At 41.4% G+C, this 22,173-nt stretch overlaps 1 protein-coding gene across 2 annotated transcripts; it reads left to right on the forward strand.

Moving 5' to 3' along the window:
• Positions 1-8,166: 8,166 nt before the first annotated feature.
• On the forward strand, positions 8,167-22,147 carry CHI3L2 (chitinase 3 like 2). 2 transcript variants are annotated; one of them, XM_053591899.1, is made up of 12 exons: positions 8,167-8,371; positions 8,489-8,599; positions 10,640-10,669; positions 11,234-11,435; positions 11,719-11,775; positions 14,654-14,804; positions 15,334-15,458; positions 15,729-15,858; positions 17,150-17,332; positions 19,772-19,888; positions 20,955-21,094; positions 21,914-22,147. In XM_053591899.1, the coding sequence occupies exons 1-11, from the start codon at positions 8,332-8,334 to the stop codon at positions 21,090-21,092; spliced, it is 1,284 nt and encodes a 427-aa protein (XP_053447874.1). In that variant the 5' UTR covers positions 8,167-8,331; the 3' UTR covers positions 21,093-21,094; positions 21,914-22,147. The 2 variants fall into 2 exon arrangements, with proteins under 2 accessions (XP_053447874.1, XP_053447875.1); XM_053591900.1 differs by having other exon boundaries at positions 20,955-22,147.
• Positions 22,148-22,173: the final 26 nt, after the last annotated feature.

Here is a 22,173-nt window from a genome sequence, read left to right on the forward strand (position 1 = left end):
ACTGTGATAGAGAAAGGATTAATTTAAGTACTACAGATAAGTCCTGAAAAGGAATACCAAAAAGAGATAATTCAATAAATACAGACAGGCAACTCAGAGAAGAAAAAATTGTGTTATCCAAAAAACTAAATGAAAAATTGTTGCTCAACCTTTAATTTTAACAGAAATTTTAAAAGTACACTTTGTGGCCTAATGGTTAAAAGAAGTAGACATAATTTCTGGGCGGCGCCTGTGGCTCAAGGAGTAGGGTGCCGGTCCCATATGCCGGAGGTGGCAGGTTCAAACCTAGCCCCCGCCAAAAACCAAAAAACAAACAAACAAAAAAAGAAGTAGACATAAGTTCTAATATAAAAGATTGATAATATCCATTATTTATTATAGTGAGGGTAATAGGCTTACTCCATACATAGAGGGAGCATGAGCTGAAGCATATTTTGAAGAGTAGTATAAAAATAGTAACTATGTGTTCTTTTGTACAAAGTTATCTCATCGGAGCAATTCCTGTGATTATGAAATTTGGAAACAACTGAAATATCCATCAGTGAGGATGCATCCATTAAAAAGGGCATATAAGTTAATATATCTATTTTGGTAATGCAAAAGGATGCTTTGCCATAAATTATTCAGAGTGTGAGAGAGGGAAAGACAGGGTGTGTGTGTGTGTTTGAGGAGAAGAGAGAGGGGAGAGTTAGGATATTATACACACCAAATGTTAGCTGGTTTCTTTATATATTTTAATATTCTCTAGGGTCTTGTTCCGATGTAAATTTGCTACACTAAATTTTTTAAATTTCCAATTTGGGGAGAAAAAAAGGAAAAATTTGTTTATACTTTTGTTTCCCCACTAAAGACATAATAATTATACAGTAAACCAAACATAAATCAAATGTAATTTGATTCCATTTTTCTAATGACTTGTGTTTTTAGTGAGGAAGACAAGCACATAAACATTAAGTCACCAAAAAGATAGAATCAAATTGTACTTGGTTCACAGAGTTTGGTTTACTGTATAAATTGTACTTGTACAGTGACTCACATAAACACCCAATTAATATTTTTTGAATTGATTTTATTTTATACATTTTAAAGGTGTATAAGCTCTACTTAGAATATATTCCCTTCCCTACAGTATTTACATATTTGCCTCCCTAGCATCAGCTCCTAGTCATTCATTACCAGGTTGAATTTTCCAAAGATGTTCATTGGACTTGGATGCTGAATGATGGAAAGCTATACTTCCTCCTTCAGCTCCCAGATCTCCACCCATATTCTCTTCCTCTTTTACAGTGGAGCTTTGAGTTTAGAAGATATTAATGCCTCTCGTTACTGGGAACGAGCATGAGTGTTGTAAACAGTGTCTCCAAGTTAGGTTTTGAGTTGAAATAGGCAATGGAGCAAAGAAAGACCTTGCTTAGGAGAGAATCCAAACCTTGACCTGGAAGGAGACTAATTTAAGAAGAAATCTGCAAACATTTGTCATAACCTTGCCAACCAAAGCCAAAATCTGATTGACTGAATTTCCTCTTTTAGTCCTTAGGACAAGTTTATTATTTTCTTGAATTAAAAGGAGAAAAAGGATGTATTTCTTCATCCCTCAACATAATGAAGCATAATGTCAGGAAAAAGGAGATAAATAATTAATGACTTCCTTTAATGTACTCTCAGTGCCTTATCATCTGATTAAAATACTGAGATAGACATTTGCTTGGAAATGCAAGCAAGTATCCAATTCAAAGGGACATGTGTGAAATACTACAGTTACCTTCTTCAGCATGACAGGAAATACCTACCATAAGATGGAAACACCTCAGTTCAACCTAACAAAAAGTACTAAATTGAAGCCAGAAGGGTAAGTGTTTAGTTTGACATTCTGGTTCTGACTGGATGGGGGATTTTGGACCTGTAATGAAACATTTCTGGATAGTATTCTACACCATACATATACCACAGTTTGTTAATCCATTCCTGAGTTGATGGGCATTTAAGTTGTTTCCACATCTTGGCTATTATAAATTGAGCTGCAATAAACAATCTAGTGCAAACGTCCTTATGATAAAATGATTTTTTTTTTCTTCTGGGTAGATGACTAGTAATGGGATTGCAGAATCAAATAGAAGGTCTAATTTGAGTTCTTTGAGGATTCTCCATACTTCTTTCCAAAGAGGCTGTCTTAGTTTACAGTCCCACCAACAGTGTAAAAATGTTCCCTTCCCATAAAAAAAGATGGAGATTTTACATCTTTTGTATTAACCTGGATGGAGTTGAAATGCATTCTTCTTAGTAAAATATCACAAGAATGAAAAAGCAAATATCCAATCCAATGTACTTAATACTTATATGAAACCATAGACAACTTAATACATGCTCACATAAGGGAAAATCTCAATTTAATTCAAGTTGGGTGGAGAAGGAATAAGGTGGGAAGAGGGGAGGAAGGAGGAAGATGGTTGTGCTCCCACTTATGGGGACAATGTAAGGGTATATGGCACAATTTTGGGGTGTGGGACACAACTACAAGAGGGAGTCTACCTAACAAATGCAAACATTGCAACCTAGTTGTTTGTACCCTCACAGTAATCTGAAATTAAAAACAAATAAAAACAATAAACATTTCTGGGTCTCAGTTTTTCTCTTCTCAAAAATAAGGTGATTAAAATTTATAAGTGATTTTCAAACTTTTCACTGTTAACATTTCAAAACACTTTTCAATAAAAATTTAGAAAAGCCTAAAGAGTACAAAAAAAGACAAAAAAATGCTATAGCTGAAGCTGGTGTGGGTGCTTGGAGCCATCTTTTCCCTCAAGGTGCCATTCATGGGGATACAGGGAACTCCAGACTCCATGAAGTTCAGCATAAAAGTTTCTGGGCAGGATGATCCTTGAAGTCATTTCCATTTTTGTCAGACTATAAGTCAAGGATCCTGATCAAATTTGTTGCTAAGAGTTGTTGCCAATTATGACATTTTGCTGGACTTTATCCTGGAAATTATGGAGCTACCAATAGCATTTGTTGTTCTGTGACAGGTAATTTTTCATAAGTACTAGAAAATTTTTCATAATATCTCATTATCTGGTATAGTTTCTCTAATTATATAGTTGAAAAGGTTTGAGTTTTTTTTTTTCCTACTGAAACTGTTGAAATATTATTCTGAACATTGTACTATGACCCTGGCTTTTACCAAGTTTTTTTTTATTAATATTAAATCATAGCTGTGTTCATTAATGTGATCATGGGGCACCATACACTGGTTTTATAAACAGTTTGACACATTTTCAGCACACTGGTTAACATAGCCTTCCTGGCATTTTCTTAGACCATGGAATATTATGCAGCCTTAAAGAAAGATGGAGACTTTACCTCTTTCATGTTTACATGGATGGAGCTGGAACATATTCTTCTTAGTAAAGTATCTCAAGAATGGAAGAAAAAGTATCCAATGTACTCAGCCCTACTATGAAACTAATTTATGGCTTTCGTATGAAAGCTATAACCCAGTTTTACCACGTTTTAATTCACATATGTGATTATCCCAGGATGAATTCAAACTTTGGCTTATCCGAGGGCTCCTAACTCTGACAACAACTAGTACAGCACTGCTTCAGTGACCATTGTTTGGGAACCATTGACTTATCCTACCAAAACAAACCTGCTGATTTTCCATAAAACCCTTGAATCTCAACATCAGATTTCTCCTAAATGAATAACAAACCAAAAGTGCTTTCCTAAATCTCATTTGAATTTGCAAGGAGAACAAATACATTTGTATGCATAAGACGCTCAGTATTACCCCACACTATATTCTGTTATCACCTTACCAAAGATACGGAAACAAAATTCTGGCTTTCCGCAACATTTACATAGCATCCTGTCAGTGGGCTGACCTGAGTTCTTTTCTTACAGACAAGCAGGTTCTGCAAGCTTCTGGAGCCCCTTAGAATTAGAGTGAGTAGGTGTCTTAGTCAGGTGGGTGGCTAAACAACATTTATTTCTCACATGCTGAAAGGTGAGAAGTTTGAAATTTAGATAGCATATTAGGTATGTGATAATGGCCCTCTTTGTGGTTCACAAATGGCTAACTTCTTTGTATATTGTATCTTTTGTGCCTGTTCTTCTTTTTTTTTTTTTTTTTTTTTTTTTGCAGTTTTGGCCAGGGCAGGCTTGAACCTGCCACCCCTGGGATATGGGGCCGACGCCCTACCCACTGAACCTTAGCCTGTGCCTCTTCTTATAAGAGCATTAATCCTGGGCGATTCCTGTGGCTCGGTGAGTAGGGCGCTGGCCCCATATACCAAGGGTGGAGAGTTCAAACCCAGCCATGGCCAAAATGCAACAAAAAAATAGCCGGGCTTTGTGGCGGGTGCCTGTAGTCCCAGCTGCTCGGGAGGCTGAGGCAAGAGAATCGCTTAAGCCCAAGAGTTTGAGGTTGCTGTGAGCCGTGTGATGTCATGGCACTCTACCGAGGGCGGTAAAGTGAGACTCTGTCTCTACAAAAAAAAGAAAGAAAAAAGAGCATTAATCCTATTTACTAGGATTCCACCCTCATGGCCTAATTATCTTTCAAAGCCCCTTCTCCAAATGCCATAGCATTGGGGATCAGGACTTCAAAATACGAATTTGGGGAGCATCAACATACAGCCCTGTTTTGTGAAAGGTTGTTAGTGCGAAGCAATGCCCAAATGCAGCAGCAGCTGAGAAACTAAAGAATAAGGCAGACAAATCCAGTTTGATTATAGAGGGTGATTTGTGGGGGAACTTAGAGGCAGAAGTGTGGTGTTCCACAGCAGCAAGACAAATTCTGCACTGGAACCCCCGTCACATAGCCAGGGCTTACATACTATAGGAAAAGGGTGTGCCTGCTCTACAGGGGATGTAAAGAACAATTAAAGTTGGTCTTCCAGGAAAAGACAAGAATGCTATGTACAACACAACCTGGTATGACCCTCCCTCTAAGAAAAATAAGAAATAAATTTTAAAAAGTAGTAGCTTAACTTCTTGGTCAACTACCTAAAATGAAAACTAGTGCTTTAGCTGTTGCTTAGCTTTTGCTCCTGATGAGCTCTAAGGTTCTCTTGAGCTTTAACATTCTCTGGTTTGGTAACCATATGAGATGAGTCCATATATTTTATTTAATAATTTTGAGTTTATATTTCACATCTAACTCATCTGGGAGGGCCCTTTAGATATGGTCCTAGGAAAAAGAAAATGTTCCCAGGAAATGTATAAGGTATAATGTTAAACTGTGTAGAAAGCAGGAACAGAAGTGTATATAAAATGTGTGAAAATGTTAGAACACACAGAATATAGGGACAGAGAATCAAGGAACTTATCCAAATAAGTTTGCCATTGGAATGCAGCATTTCAAATTGGTAGAGAAAAGATGAATTTTTAATGATATTGAAACATCTAGCTACCCATTTGGGGAAAAAGGTGGACCCACATGCGATTTTTAAAAGATTCCATACAGGTCAAAGATTAAAATGTAAAAAATAGATCACAAAGCATTAGAATAAAATAAATGTTGTTTAAAAAATATAATCTTGGGGAGTGGGATGGAGCCTTGGTATGTGCCACACCTTTTAGGGGCAAGACATGATTGTAAGAGGGACTTTACCTAACAAATACAATCAGTGTAACCTGGTTTCTTGTACCCTCAATGAATCCCCAACAATAAATAAATAAATAATCTTGGATTAAGCAAGTATGTTTGCTTAAGCAAGATACCAAAAGCCAAAAGTCATAAAGAAAAAGACTGATTATTAACTACATATAAACTAAAAACACTATGGGAAAAAGTAATAAATAAAACCAAAAGATAAAAGACCAATCTGGAAAATATATTTGCATCATGTTTGACAAAGGTCTAATTTATATAATATATATTAGGGATAATTTAATATATATTTACTATATAAAAATAGAACTAATTTATTTATTATTTATTATATAAAGACTTCTTCCAAATAAAAAAGAAAAATTGTCCCAAAAATTGAATGAAGAATAAATACAGGCAAAAACTCTAATAAAGAAATACAAATGACTCATAAACAACCACACTCCTTTAAAATAATGGAAGTTACAAACAATGAGGTTCACTACTGCACTTGACTAGTCTTAAAGCAAAAAATATAAATAAAAACAATGAGGTAACATTTCTCACCTCTCAGCTTGGCAAAGATAACAAAATTGAATGATGTATAACTTCTTTGGAAGGAAGTTTTCCAGTAGCTCTCAGAATTTAAAACTACTTTTGGACTTTCTACTAGGGATTTCTCTTATGGATGAATTGATACATGTAAAAAGAATAGATATTTCAAGCATGTTCATTTTAGCATTTTATTTTTTTTCTTAATTTTTTTTTTTGAAATAGTCTCACTTTGTCCTCCTGGGTAGAGTGCCATGGCGTCATAGCTCACAGCAACCTCAAACTCGGGCGCAAGTAATTCTCTTGACTTAGCCTCCCAAGTAGCTGGGACTACTGATGCCCACCACAATGCCAGGCTAGCTTTTTCTTTTTCTATTTTTAGTAAAAATGGGGTCTCACTCTGCTCAGGTTGGCCTGAAGCTCCTGAGCTCCACTCGTTCCCCCTCCCTCCACCCCGCCTCTCAGAGTACTAGGATTACAGGTGTGAGCCACTATGCCAGGCCCCATTTTAGCATTTTAAGTAACAAAGAAAAGAGTCTAAAAATAATGTAAACATTTATCAAAATGAGGTGGTTAAGTAAATAATGGAATATAATGAAGCCAATACAAGGGATGAGGGAGACAGGTTCTGATTTAGAAGGATATCTACAGCATATAAGTGGGGAAAGTGTATACGATGAATATATTATGCTCCTCTTTCTTCACAACACAACACTTACTTCTTAAAGGGCAAGCAAGTGGCAGGCACACTGAACTCGACTTAAAACAAAAAATATAAATAAAAACGAGGTAACATTTCTTACCTCTCAGCTTGGCAAAGGTAACGACATATAACTTTAAGTATGTGATCATCAATTTTACTTTTTGCTCCACTATCCCCTTATGTCCGAAGTTCAGTAGGCTATTTCTGTCCTGTCCCTGGAGTTTTCTGCTGACTTGTAGGGAACAAGGAACGGAAGTTTGCCAGACTCTAGGTTGCAAATCCAGTCTCAGTTTGCAGCCAGTCTCAGCTATTCCTCAAAACTCCCAGCTTGACTGAATGTGAAATTTTCAACACATGATTTCAACATATGAAATTTTCAACAATGTGATTCTCTTCCAGCCATGCCATGGAGGGTGCAGCTTGTAGCTGTCTTTCTTTTCTCTTCCCTTGCCTTATATTTCCACTCATCATTTTCCATCTTGCTATTACTATTATGATTTCTGAACAAGCTTTGGTCAAACCAAGAGGAGAGAGAGGAGTGGCAAAAGGAATAGGGTATTTGTCTACCTGATACGGTCCTGAGAGGGCTTCTTGCTTCCAGGACCTGAGGATGTTTTAAGCCTCCCTTTTTCCTTCCTAGCAGAATTTGTGGGTCCCCCAGAATCACCCCCTCCCTGGTGCACACTGCAAGTCATCAGCTGCAGGGCACTTTCTTCCAGCCCCTGATCCCATCAGCCACTCCAGACAGCAGACTGTCTCTGTTGGTGTCTCACTGTGCTGTCCTTCCTTGGCAGGATTTAAGATGGGTCCAGGCCGTTTTTCTTTCCCAGGTGGTTCACACCTGGTATGTGGAAATCGGCACACCAGAACCTCATGGCCTGGGAGAAAGCTGGTGGGAGTAATGTGTGGTGAGAAAATAGAGGGACAGAGAAGGCTACAGAGGAGCCAGTTGATAAAGGAAGACTCAGGAAGTAGGCAGAGGAAGTACTGAAAATGTGCAAGTCCTTAAGAATCCAAGCCTTTGAGTCTGGAGCACAATTCCATTCTAACAAGTTCATGGAAGACCCTTGTAAACATTTGTTGAGATTTTTGTTTTTAATTTTCCACATAGTTCTTATACTGAGAACTGCATGGTCCAGCCGGGGACGCAGACACACACACACACCAATACATCACAACACAATGTGAAGGTGTGAAAAGAAATAGAACCAATGAGTCAGCTCAGAGGAGAAGCAGGAAGGGCTGCAGAGGAGGTGTCATTTAGAGAGACCTGGTGAGGAGCAGCTGCTGATTGAACTAACAGAGATGGAAGAGCTGTCTGACAGATGACCAAGAATAAGCAGGCCAGAGGAGATGTGAGCAAGAGAGAGGTGCAGGCAAGGAGACAGGGCCTGGATGGGGGACTCAGGGCCAGATTCCCTGAGGCAGAGCCAAGTGTCACCTCCTTCCCTTCTTGAGGACTGAGTTCCTTTAAGGTAAAGACTAGATGACCCATGTGTGCCTCCACAGCAGCTCTTTTATGGAAGGTAAGAGTGGGCATTGCTCAAATTTGAACTTCACTGCCCACAAGTTTCACAAGGCAAATTTTCCAGGGGAAGTCCCTAGAATCTCCTGGACTACTTCTTGCTTCCTTCTTCCCGTAGGACAGGCTGTCGAAACTTCAGGGCATAAAAGGCTCAGAGCACATACACCCTGGGGAAAGCTGGCCAGGGACATGGGAACAACCACCATGGACCAGACATCTCTCTGGGCAGGTGAGTAGGCGGGTGTGCAGGGACTAAGTTAGCCTGTAAGATGGTGAGGGGCAAGCAGCAATGCAGACCTGTGGGAAATCTTATTCCATTCCTGGGACTTCAATCTCTGTGTTCACCTCAGTTTCCAAAAATATCAAGCTAATGCAACTATCCATCTGATCTTTCCTGCGTAGGAAGAAAGCAGGAGTGGCCAGAGTCCTGCTGAGAGCAGAGAGCAGCTTCTTACCCACAACAGAGAGCAGAGAGCTGCTTCTTAACCACAATAGAACTAGGGCTCAAGATGGGAAGGAGACCAGGCTTTCTTGGTCTCTTGATGTACAGACTCTTATTGGGAGTCACACCTTTCAGGGACTGATTTGTGGAAAATTTTAGAACTTTTAGGGAGCCCACATTTCTCATCTGCAGAATGGCTTATGGGATTAAATGTTTTCTAAACTCCCTCTTTCAGCTTCCAATGCTCTGATCCCAAACTCTGGTTTTTGTGGTGGCTGGGAATTTGGACGAGGGTGGGAATGAGGCTAAAGGAGTAGGGCTATGGGTAAACAAGGGAGGTTTGACAGGAGGAGAGGGGAAAGGTCTGATGGAGGAAAGAAGCCATCTTATTGTGTCATCCACACTTCTTTCACTCTATCTTATACTCTCAAGCCACATGTGCCCTACTTGGCAAGAGCCTTTTAAGTTGCCTGTTGAAGTTCTCAGCCCTGGCCCTTGGGAGGGTGACCTATGGAGACCCCACTCCTTGGAGAAAGGCCTGGAGGCTGACCCATGTGGCAATCAGAATTTCTCCGAGTACTCAGTGAGTTTATGGAAGACCAGCTTCCTGCCTACTCTGCCCTCTGCCTAAAAAAACATGTGAATCACCAGGAGGGAACAGCAGAGCCTGCTTCCCAGCCCTGTGCTCTGCTAGGGAGGCACCTGCTCCAGCAGCTGTGTCATCCTGAGCTTTCTTTCCTCCTTAACTGCCCTTTTTTCTATTTTCAGACCCTCAAGGCTCTAGTGTGGACAATGTCCCCAGATTAAAGGGGGACCACAGCTCAAGGAGTCTTGTTCACTGAGTGAAGTTTTGGGGACCCAGGAGCCTTTTTCCTTCCCCATAGGAAGACGGATTAAAGAGAGAATAATCTCTCCAGTCCTAGGGAAAGTATCCTGTGGAGAAGACCCTGGGAATGACCTCAAATGCAGAGGCTCGGGCTACAGCCAGAGCCAGCTCATGCTTCTCAATTCACCTCACCTTGTTTTAAGAATTACTGGCTTACACATGGGGTGACCATTCATTTCTTTTTTATTTTTTTTGAGACAGAGCCTCAAGCTGTCACCCTGGGTAGAGTGCCATGGCATCTTCGCTCACAGAAACCTCCAACTCCTGGGCTTAAGCAATTCTCTTGCCTCAGCCTCCCAAGTAGCTGGGACTACAGGCACCCGCCACCACACCCAGCTATTTTTTTTTTGGTTACAGCCGTCATTGTTGTTTGGCAGGCCCTGGGCTGGATACGAACCTGTCAGCTCAGGTATATGTGGCTGGTGCCTTAGCCTCTTGAGCCACAGGCGCCAAGCCGACCATTCATTTCAATTTGCCCAAGATATGTCTGGTCCTGGCTATGTCCCAGGGAAATTATTAATAATGCTCCTTTCACTCTCTAAAGGGTCTCAAAGGAAAATTAACTATAGGGTCACCCTGCCTATATTCAATTCCAGACTAGACTATGAGCTCCTTGAGTACAGGGAAATCATCACCTTCATTTTGATTTCCTCAGTAACTTGGACAACGCATGGCAAAGAACAGGTGATTTAATAAAACTGTTGCATAAATGAATGAGAAAAGGAATTCTCAGTTTGGAAAATGTTTCTGCCGCGGGCTGGAGGGACCCCATGCCACTTTAAGACTGGGAACCTTAAGCCCTAAAAAGACACACTGCAGCAGCTTTGGGCAGAGATCCCAGAAGTGTGTACATAGGCACACCCATGTGCTCACTGCCATCGTCTGAGACAGAAAAACCAGACTTGGCACAACAGATTTCTCTTTCCACCCATCTGTTGCAGGTTTAGCAGTCTTGCTGCTTCTCCAAGGAGGTAAGCCGTCAACGTGTCACTACTGGCTGAGTCTCCTGAGCTGGCTCCTTACATTTCTGGTGTTTGGTTTCTGCTTGTTACATGTGTAGTTTCTTTATTATTATGTGTAGTTTCTTTATTATTCTAGTTATTCTGCAACTAACATATTAATGACTCCTAGTTTTCATTTTGCGCATCTCTTTGTGAATTCCTTGTTCTAGTTCTGTCTTTTTGAGCCTCTCTCTTCTTTCCAAACTCAATGTGCACACAAGTGTGAACATACACACACACCACACTTACAGAACATTTGCATCTCCTGTTTCTCTACAGATCTGTGTCATCCATCCATTCATACACATTGAATCTCAGTGCTCTGTGGGTGTTTCACTGTCTCTGTATTAATGTATTTCTTAACTGAGGTCTACGTATCAAGAGTCAGCACTAAGAACCCCGGCTGAATGACCCTCAGAGGCTCTGGCTGAATGAGCAAAGAATGCAATGTCTGTCTTGGGGAGAAACTTTTGACTTTCTGGGGTCTAAGGCAACAGCATGAAGGCCTCATGGGCTTTATTCATTCTACTTCAGGATCTGCCTACAAGCTGGTTTGCTACTTCACCAACTGGTCCCAGGATCGGCAGGAACCAGGAAAATTTACCCCTGAGAATATTGACCCGTTCCTATGTTCTCACCTCATCTACTCATTTGCCAGCATCAGTAACAACAAGATCATCATCAAAGACAAGAATGATGCTGTTCTCTATCGGACCATCAACAGTGTCAAAGCCAAGTCAGTAGACAGGGTGGGGGGAGAGTGGGGAAGCACCCTGGTGGGCTTAGGGGAGGGAAGTCAGTCTTAACTGGACCCCAAACCTATTGTCTCATTTATTCCTTCATTCATATATTTGGGTATAATTCTGATCCTAACTGTTCTTCTCACCAGTGCCTTGTCCCTTCACTGGACTTACCCTCTAAGAAACTGGTCCCTTCTTGTCCATTTTCCTCACATCAGAAACATCAAAGATTTCCCTGGTAGCCAGAAAACGCCTAACAAGCTTGTTCTTCCACTCCAGGAATCCCAAACTGAAAGTTCTCTTGTCCATTGGAGGATACCTGTTTGGGTCCAAAGGGTAAGACCACATCTCTATTGTTTTCTTTTGTTGTTGTTTATTCATTTTGCTTTTGTTTTGGCCAGCAAAATTGTCATTCCAGCATATATATTTTTTGCTATATAATTTCTGATCATTGCCACTTTTTCTCCTTCTGAGAAGAAATATTGAACTAGACATTAAAGGTCTTTCCTTGGCCAGGTGGCAAGACTGATATGAGTTGGTCCCAAGTAGAGGCATAGCACTAGGTTTTCTGGTGTCTTTGAAGGAATTCTTCATTAGTTTAACACAAGCCCAAACACTTCAGGCCTGCAAAAAACTAAGCCATGAACAATATTCAGTAAACTCTTAATTATTCATATGAATACTTTTCACTTTCCAGATTATGTGGAGATGATTTTAGTTCAGAGGTGCAATTTTTTTTTTTAATCACTTGAAAGTTTGACTTTCAACTGTGAAAGTCACAGTTGAAAATAACCCAAATAACCTTGGGTGGGTTATTTCTATTTAAAACCCCAATGTTGGCCTGCAACAGTCAGTGTACTGCAATGTCCTGTGTCATGGCTATGCAGCCAGATGGCCCAAGAACCAGGAGAACAGCAGAGGACACTCAATCAGGTCTGCTTTGCTTAAAAACAAAATAGCTATTGATACAAAGCATACATTATAAATTATATTTTCTGTTTGCATGAAAAGAATATCCCATTTACATCAAAAGCCAAATAAATACAAATATGCAAGGATGAATGATACATTTTTCCATCTTTAATTACAGTTAATCTAATTTTGAATTTCTTCTAGTTTAAAGTGCTAACATTTTTAGAAGTTCAGGGGTCTTAATCTCAACCACCAGAGTCATTCAGTTTTCACAGAAGTCTGATAGTACACCTTACCCATGCAGCTTGTCAGTTCTCAATTGTGGCTGGAGGAGGCACAGGAAAGACGTAGGTGCAGAAGACCTATGTAGATTTCTGCACACACAAAGAAGGAAGAGAGATCTGGCTACCTAACTATTTGGTTCCATGTTAACCCCATCATGAACAACTATGAATAGTTATGGCAACTATTCTTAATTCTCAAATTCTCCTTCCAAACCCTTGCTTAAGTTTTGATTCAAATAACAATGTCTTCATTCATTCCTTCTTACATGTGTGCACCCATTCACTCAATTAAACAACTTACTGTGCACCTATTGTGTACTAGTGTAGTGGTTAAAAGTGGGCTTTGGAGATAAACACATTTAGTTTGGATTTCCCTTCACAAATCTGCAACCTGAGTGATTTCAGGAAAGTCATTTAATGTCTGTGATATGCAGTAAGGGCTCAAAGGTACAAAAATCATTGTTATATTATTATTATCACTAGGTAAATACCAGACTTTGTGCCAGGTGCTATGCAGAATATTGAAATATGTAAAACACAGAGACTTGCTTCTAAGAAGCAAATTATTACAGTATTATTACAGTACATTTCTACTGAATGGACATGTTTCCTAAAACAGGAGGCATCTGCCCAGAGACTCAGATGCAACAGCTCTCTAGTTATTATAATCACATTGAAATGCAAGCGAAAACCTAGAAATCTATTTTTACCATGGTTTTCTGATACTGGGTCAGTTTCTTGTTACCTCCTACACTGTGTAGCTGAGATACATACAAGAACCCAAATCTCAATTTAGCAGTGACAGAAACAAAATGAATTCAAGACTCTAAGTATGTCTGGGGGTGGGAAATGTTGTGAGAGGTAGGATGTGGCACAACCCAAAGGATATGTCCCCAGGAAAATGCCAATTTCTCATCTACAGCTTCAAATTTTAAATGCTGTTGGTACCCTTGGTATGAGTAACTGAGAATCAGCTTCTTAGAATGGCTTAAGAATTCTAGTGCAGGTGCTGCTGCTTTCAAGAGGTGGGAAGAGCTGGGTGCCTATTTGTGACTAGATTGCTTGTGTGGGGACCATGAAGTCACTGGATCTAGCTCTGTTTTTATGGAGCTTTCCTAAGTATGATCATTTGGAGGCACATGAAGCAGGATTGGCATCTTCAGTCCCAACTTAGAGGGGGGCCATACCAGAGCCCAGAGAGCTGGTTAATGACAAAGTGACCACCAGAAAGGACTCTGACCTGGGGCTTGAACCCAGATCTCTTACCATCACTATGCCCACCTCATTGGACACTGTTTTTCCAAGGGTGTAAAGTGTTAAAGAAAACCAAAGCTGGATGTTTTTTAAAGTAGTAAAAGTATATTTTATTCAGGAACTATTTCCATAGGGGAAAAGACACCTCAGTATAATACTGGGTTCAATTCCAAATGCAGCAAAGGCAAGTGGGGACATATAGCCAACCAGCAGGTCGAGAAATTAGGGGGCTATATTACTAAGAGGAAGCATTAGGTCTAGGGAGAGTCTTGCTAAACTTACTCAACAGGATTCTTGATAAATGCTTGGCAGAATCACCAGCAAACACCTGGGGTGGTGGGGAGTGAGGAATTTGATAAGTTACTGAGAGTTATCAGATACCAAGGGTAGGCAGGTTGCTAAACTAACAGTGAGATTCTTGTTAAAATTGAATTTTGCAAAGATGAACCAAGGTCAAAGTCTAGTTGAAAAGAAGGCTAGCAGAGCCCATCAAAAGTTCGGCCAAGGCAAGAATCTTTGTCAAAGGAGGCTCCATAAAACCAAGTGAAGTCTACAGAGACCCCAATCTTTTTTTACCTGCCTTTATCAATTTTCTGGCTCAACAATCCTTCTTCCCATGTGCTTCAAAAAGGGCCAGGGGTTAGGACAGACAGAGAGCAACTATTAGGGAGGGGAAGACTACTTCAAGATTTCTCTGAAAAATGTGTTGTTTATGGATATTGTTTGTTCTTTCCAAAAAAAACACTTTTATTGCTTCTTCCTAGGTTCCATCCCATGGTTGATTCTTCAGCATCACGCTTGGAATTTATTAACTCTGTACTCCTGTTTCTGAGGAACCATAACTTTGATGGGCTGGATGTAAGCTGGATCTACCCAGATCGAAAAGAAAATGCTCAATTCACTGTGCTGATTCATGTAAGCCAGACTATGGTACATGTATACCCCATGCCTCTAACACACAGAACCCACAGCCATACCAGAAGAGTGAAAGGGAGAGATTGAGTCTGCTTGGAAGACACAGCCCCTGCCTTTCAGAAGCCCCTGGTGAGGGGGAACAGCCCCTGTTCTTAGTTTAGGGCGGAACAACATCAAACAGTGGAGCTCTCTTGCATAATGAATACCACCAAAATAAAACAACATCTGTACAATAAAGTATGGGCTATAGAATTTCCTGGGTACTGAGATTGTCTCATAGATCAGGTAAAACCAAAAATCTATCTGGAGGGAACACAGGTAGTTTTTCCCTGGGTACAGTGAGCCTGCCTAATGTGGAGGCTCACTGTGGAGCAGATTGAGGTATTAAGCATCCCCATGTGGGATGGAGAGGAAAGAGTTGATCTCTGCCACCTAATGTGGTTCTAAAAACTTCATAGATCCCAGGCTAGGTGCTTAGCACTGTACTCGGGAAGGGGAATCTGACATCTTGTTTCCTTGTTTTTCATAGGAGTTAGCAGAAGCCTTTCAGAAGGAGGTCATAAACTCCAGCAAAGAAAGGCTTCTCTTGACTGCAGGTGTATCTGCAGGGAGGCAGATGATTGATAACAGCTATCAGATTGAGAAACTGGCAAAGTGAGTACTTCAGAGCACCTCCTCCTTCCCTCTGCTTCCCACCCAGTCCATGCAAATAATATGTGTCAATATGTCTAAGGGATGAAGGGAAATGGGAGGGAGGGAAGGCCACTGCCCTAACCCTAAACCACTCAGCCAGGAACAAGTTTGTCACAGGGATGTTTAATCCTCCTAATAGCATTCAAAGCATTCAAAGCCCAACACAATTACTGACAGTTGTTTCAACCATTTGCCATCATGGAATCTTTTCCTTTGCTTTTGGCACTTTAGAGAACTGGATTTCATCAACCTCTTGTCCTTTGACTTCCATGGACCTTGGGAAAAGCCCCTTGTCACTGGCCACAACAGCCCTCTGAGAAAGGGGCAGCAGGATAGAAAGTCAAGCTCTTACTACAATGTGGTGAGTGGTGCAGGGGAAGTGTAGAGCACTGGTAGGGGAGGGACTGGGGAGAGTCCACCACTGAGAGTTACTTCTGTCTTGTCCTGGGGAAGGGCTATGTACCCAAGAAGGACTCTGGTAATCCTGGGGCCTAGTGAGTATAGGGGAAATGCTTTGACCAGGCACTAATAAAATAGTACCTGGTAGTTGATATGCCCTGGGTATCCCCAATCCAAGATTTCTCTGGAGTCTCTATCTTCCATACATTTCTTAGCACCCACATAGGTGTACAGAATTTGTACCTTTCTGCATCCATCCCCATTCCTTATCAAATAGATCTTCAAAACAACACCATGAGATTTTCTGGGCAAGAAGCATCATTTCATTTCATAGAAGATGAAACAAGTAGGGCAGATTTCCATGACTGCTTAAGGTCATGTGATGTGAAGGCCCTGAAAAGGTGGTGAGAAATGGAAAGTCCAAGAAGGTGGCGCCAATGGCTCTAAGGAGTAGGGCGCTGCCCCATATGCCAGAGGTGATGGATTCAAGTCCAGCCCCAGCCAAAAACTGCAAAAAAAAAAAAAAGGAAAGTCCAAGAAAAAAAATATTGTTGGTGTTGTTCTGGTACATGTATATGAACGTGTATTCCTAAAATTGGGGGAGAAAAAAGTATTGCCCCATTGCAGGTTTCTAGGCCTTCACGCTTGAAGTCACAAAACTAGATAATTCAAAGCTAGATCTCCTGATTTCTACTTTGGGGTTTTCTTGGACTCCATATGGCTGAGTTGTAACAGTTGCCCTTTTACCTTTGTTCTGTAGGATTTCTGTAAAGATGAGGAGATATATCCTTATCTTCTCCAACCTCCTGTTTTGTTCTGGAAGGCAGAAAGGCCAAAGCTGGCCTCTTAACCTCCCAATCTGTCTCATTGGGTCCAAGGTCATTGTGAAGCCTCACACACCAGGAGTCTGACAGTCACCTTTGTCAGTAAGCACAATTAGCCATAGCATAGACAAATTCCATAGGCAATTGATTCAAAGGAGAAAGAAAGATAACTTTGATTTCATGTTTCCTAGGTCCCTTGCCTTATTTGTTTTGTGATCCATTGTCCATCTCTTTCCCAAATTAGAAAAAGCTGAATGAGTCTAAAGACCATTAAGTGCATTAGAACAAACAGTTGTGTCCCAGTAGGACTGTTTGTGCTCAGATGTGGAAAAGAAATCAAGAGGTCACCTCTGTTCAGATGGAGGCTAAAAAGGGGCAGACACCTTTCTTTCCTCATGCTCTAGGCCTCACTCTGTCTTTCCTCTGTAGGAATATGCTGTGGGATACTGGATACATAAAGGAATGCCCCAAGAGAAGGTGGTCATGGGCATCCCCATGTATGGACACTCCTTCACACTGGCCTCTGCAGAATCTGCTGTGGGGGCCCCCGCATCTGGTCCTGGAGCTGCTGGCTCCATCACCAAGTCTCCAGGCTTCCTGGCCTATTATGAGGTACCTGGAACTTCCCTGTGCCCTCAGCAGCCTGCCCTGTCTAGGTAGAGGTTTAATCTTCCATCTGGCAATGGTAGATTGTGTTGGTTGTTGTGAGGGGGGAGGAAGAACAGACTACAAGTGGGACACATAAGAGAGGCTCCCAACTCTGGCATGGGAGGGGGTGGTCAGAGAATGCTTCCTAGATGAAGCAAGATATGCATCGGGGGAGATGGAGTTGGCCAGGAATTGGGATGGGTAGAGGAGGGAATGAGAGATTGAAAAAGGGAGAGTGCACCAGGTTCCTGACCTGAGCAATCAATTGGATAGCAATGTCATTTACTGAGATAGAGAAGACAGGAGGGAAAGTGGAGTAGGTATTGGCCCTGCTCATGAGATCAGTTTGCACTTTCTGAGTAGGAAGAGCCTGTGGGACATACAGATAACAAGAGAAAGGTTGACTGTATAGGTTTGGATCACAGGAGGCCAGTCTGCATTAGAGAGGTAGACTTGAAAATTTTAGCGTAAGGATGATTCCAAGTCACCCAGCATAGGTTCAGGGCATGCCCACACTTACAATGAGAGGTCAAGTGTATAGTGAAAAGTGAATTTGGCCCAAGACAAACCCAAGGACCTCATGCACCTGAAGGTATACGTAGAGGAAGGGGAGCACAGGAAACTGACAAGGAATGACAAGAGGGGTAGAAGGAGCCCAAACAATCCTGTGCCAAAGAGCTTAGAGAAGTGTACATTTCAAAAAAGAGCGAGTGGTCAAATGTGTTCTATTCTGTCCAGAAATTAGATAGATCACAGGGATAAAAATTAAAGTTGTTCATCTGGTTAAACCATCATTTCTCTCTTATCCTCAATCTGGGGGATTTTTTTTTTTAAACACAGGAGAAACTAGAAATCTGACAATAATTCAACTGATAGAAACTCTTAAGTCACTTCCACATTCTAAATCCTGTGTACCATGAGAGCTAGAAATAAGTAATTATTCATCTTTGCTTCAAAGTGTTTACTGTCAATGTAGAAAGAATATAGAATCTAAATATAACTAGTTAAATGAGAGTTTAAAAAGAAGGTAGGTATAATATTTAATGAAATCACAGAGCTATTGCAGAACAAAATGTGGTTAAGTGACCAATGAGTGATACAGAGAGACATGAGATCAGAGATGGGCAACATGGAAAAGGAAATATTTGTGCTGGGTTTGGGATGATGGATAGGCATTTACTCAGGTAGAGAAAAGAATATTATCCTATATTCTGGTCTCCCCTTGGAGTTCTTGCTTGACCTCTTATTGTGAGTGTGGGCATGCCCTCTTGACCTCTTATTGTGAGTGTGGGCATGCCCTGAGCCAATGCCGAGTGACTTGGTACCCACAAGAGGTATCAGATTGATGCAATGTTCAGTTTTCTCCCTAACCTCATACACAGAAATGATTAGCACACCATCAATTCAGTTAACAAGAATAAATGGGCACAGGTCATTATGAGAGTCCTCATTGAGTCTCAAAGAGCCTGACATATTGGAAGGGGGAGAGAAGATGACCTTTCCTTAGATAGTTCTAGGTCAATAGTGAGGGATAAGAGCAGTCATTGCTTAGAACCTGCTGGGAGGATTTTAATGGAAATCATTAGATATGCATACTCCCATCACATGGAAAGTTTAATTGTTCTGTTCATCTCTCTAGGCATTAGAGATTTAATGAGTTGATATTTGCTTAAATATTCAACTTTTATTTTCCAGTTTCTTTGAAGTAAGCATGAGGGTAGATCATCCAAAAAAGAGTAAATAATCCAAAATGAATTGGCTATGTGATGTTGAAATCACTATTTTCTCCTTCAAGATTTCTCATTTTTAGCAGCTTTTACTGTACTAACAAAAAGAGAAAGTAACTGGTAATAGAAGTGAGGGGAGGGAATCTCAGGACAGAGCACCTTTGGGAATGGGAGGGACAGAAGGGAAATAATGGGATTGAAGTGGCAATACACTACAAACCTGGAAGGATGATGACGGTCATTAGACTTCATGTTTGTAGAGTGCTTTGCTGTTTTCAAAAGAATTTTTTAACAGATATTAGTTATTTGTTCCTAACAACAATACTGTAAGATAGGAACGTAGGAGGCATTATAATTGTTATTTCCATTTTTCAAATGAAGAAAAGGGAAGTTTTATTGGCTGGTGCTGGCATGTGGTCTGGAACTCAAATCTTTCTGTCTGACTTCTAGATGCTGTGGCTCCTCCTGAGAAAGCCTTAGCATGAGGGGTTCCTGTTGCTTCACTTTGGGCCACCCACTCTGTACAGTCTATGGGCTCATTTCTCTCACTGTCTGATTCTTGGGATAAGGGTTCTGACATTTCCCCCCAACCTCTAGTAGCTTACCTATCCTTTGTACTCATTAGGTTTTGAGAAGAGCTCATCACTGACCCTCTTGCTCCCCTTTCCCTCATCAGATCTGCCAGTTCCTACAACAAGCCAAGATCACAAGGCTCCAGGACCAGCAGGTTCCCTATGCAGTCAAGGGGAACCAGTGGGTGGGCTACGATGATGTGGAGAGTGTGCAGGCCAAGGTAGGTAGGCAAGACCTCCAGGACAGGGGGACACTTCTTTGGGTGGGGAATGGAGGTAAAATATTTTATGTTGAAAGAGAGAAGCTTCTGGGGTCCCAACTCTAGGATGGGATCCAGTGGCCTCTGTAGCCCAAGTCTAGTGGTGACTCTAAGCCATACTTGTGAACACCTGTCAAACAGGCAGGGGAGGTGGAAAGTATGAAAGAAAGAATTAAAAATAAATGAAGTGAGGAGTGGTGAGAAGGGAGGACCATGGAGAAGGAAAGGGAATAAAGGAGATATTGGTGCCTATGTAGGTTATCCACCTTCTCCATTAACTCAGGACAAACTCTTCAGTCCTTTTCACTCTTTCAGTCCCTTTCAGGAGGCTCCAGATTTCTTTTTTTTTTTTTCTTTTGAGACAGAGTCTCATTTTGTCACCCTCAGTAGAGTGCCATGGCATCATATCTCACAGCAACCTCAACCTTTGGGCTCAAGTGATTCTCTTGTCTCAACCTCCCAAGTAGCTGGGACTATAGGGGCCTGCCACAATGCCTGCTATTTTTAGAGATAGGGTCTCCCTCTTGCTCAGGCTGGTCTTGAACCTGTGAGCTCGGGTAATCCACTGGCCTTGGTCTCCCTGAATACTAGGATTCCAGGTGTGAGCCACTGCTCCCGGCAGAGGCTCCAGATTTCTGAGACTACTAGTTCTCAGACTTTAGTAAGACAACTGAAGGCAACAGTGTGCCTTTCAGTACTAGGGCCAGAAGGAGGCATGAGCATAATTTACAAACCAGGACACTTATCTCACGAAGGGCATCCAAGTTTCTTCCCTTATCCTGGGGAGTTTTCACAGCCTCCAAGAATGCTGTATGTCAAATGTTGTAACCCTAGGGACTATAGTCAGAGGTGGCTAAAGGTGGGTGGTGCTCTCTCTACCTGAGCAACCTTTCCCTTCAAGGAGTCTCCATAAAACCAGTAGGTCTGCCGTTGTGTTCTAAACTCAAACACTTGTCTGAATTTGACTTGCTAATCAGCACTTAAGGACCTCTTTCAATCTCTGTGTGTCCTTCTATGTCTCCCACAGGTTCAGTTCTTAAAGAATTTAAACCTGGGAGGGGCCATGATCTGGTCTATTGACATGGATGACTTCACTGGCAAATCCTGCAGCCAGGGCCCCTACCCCCTTGTCCAGGCAGTCAAGAAAAGCCTTGGTTCCCTATGAAGGTAACAAAGTCCAAGGCTGGGGCTGGGAGTGGGCAGAAAGCTGGACAGAAAAGGGTGCGAGAGATTGTGGAAGATCATCTTTACATATTTGAACTGATCCTTTCTCGTGTTCCTTTGGATCTTCTGCCATGTTTTCTTGACTGGTTCTACCCTTTTGGAAGGCTACCCATAGACTTTCAAAATAATAATAATAAATTTTGGCTACCATTTATTGAACACAGTGTGAGCTTAGAAGGGCTTTCTTTGCATGTATAGTAGGGATAAATATTAACTCCACCAAAATTCTGGTTACGAAAACATCAGCCTGTTTTGATTTTCCAAGTCTCAATAAATCTGACTTTATGTCTTCAACCCACTGACCTAATGATAAATCCAATCTCAGTCATTAGTAGGCTCCCTCATTAAGTTCATTGACAGCTCATCTTAGTCTAGACCTTTGGTAAATAATAAAGTTATTATTGATAAGCCTCCCTACTACATTGAAGGCCATTGGCCTTGCTGCCACTCCAACCTTGGACTCCAGGGTCCCTAAGTACAATGCACATTCTCATGTGCAAGTAAAGGCTCTTGCTAACTAGCCATGCTGAAGTTTATTGGTTCAAGGAGAGGGAATGGAGGAGCAGGGGACTGGGGCTCACTGGAGACAGACAAACTGAAAAGGACTGGCTGTGCTCCTAGAGAAGGGCCCAGAACTGTTTGTTGGATTGCTGCCCAATCATAGTGGCTATAGTCTAGGTCTGAGCATCCATGATTTAGTAACTTGACTCAGGTCTCAGTTTACTGAGTTGGGCTTTGAAACAGTGCTCCTTTTACTTCCAGGCATAACTTACCAAGGAGCAGGCAAAGTGACCTTGCTGCCTGGGGCCTGCACCCTCTGTGGGAATTCTTGTGTGGGATTCCCCTTACCAGGCTGGTCTCCAGATCTCTCTCTTATAAGCCTTCCCTGACTTTCTCTCAGACCTTGCACTGGGCTCATCTTTGTTTTTCTGCAGCTGTTGACTTATTGCCCTGAAACACAATAAAAAAAAAAAACCCTCATTTTGCTACAGTAAATGTGTCCTCATTTGTACAGTCCTGGA

Source organism: Nycticebus coucang, chromosome 5 (genome assembly GCF_027406575.1).
Source record: "Nycticebus coucang isolate mNycCou1 chromosome 5, mNycCou1.pri, whole genome shotgun sequence".
In the NCBI taxonomy this organism is placed as follows: Eukaryota; Metazoa; Chordata; class Mammalia; order Primates; family Lorisidae; genus Nycticebus; species Nycticebus coucang.

What these genes read in the sequence shown, in the direction of transcription:
- CHI3L2 (XM_053591900.1), top strand. Translation starts at nt 8,332, where the DNA reads ATGACCCATGTGTGCCTCCACAGCAGCTCTTTTATGGAAG. An exon ending in CCAGACATCTCTCTGGGCAG is followed by an intron (nt 8,600 to 10,639) that starts GTGAGTAGGCGG and finishes CATCTGTTGCAG; the next exon opens with GTTTAGCAGTCTTGCTGCTT. An exon ending in AATTCACTGTGCTGATTCAT is followed by an intron (nt 14,805 to 15,333) that starts GTAAGCCAGACT and finishes TGTTTTTCATAG; the next exon opens with GAGTTAGCAGAAGCCTTTCA.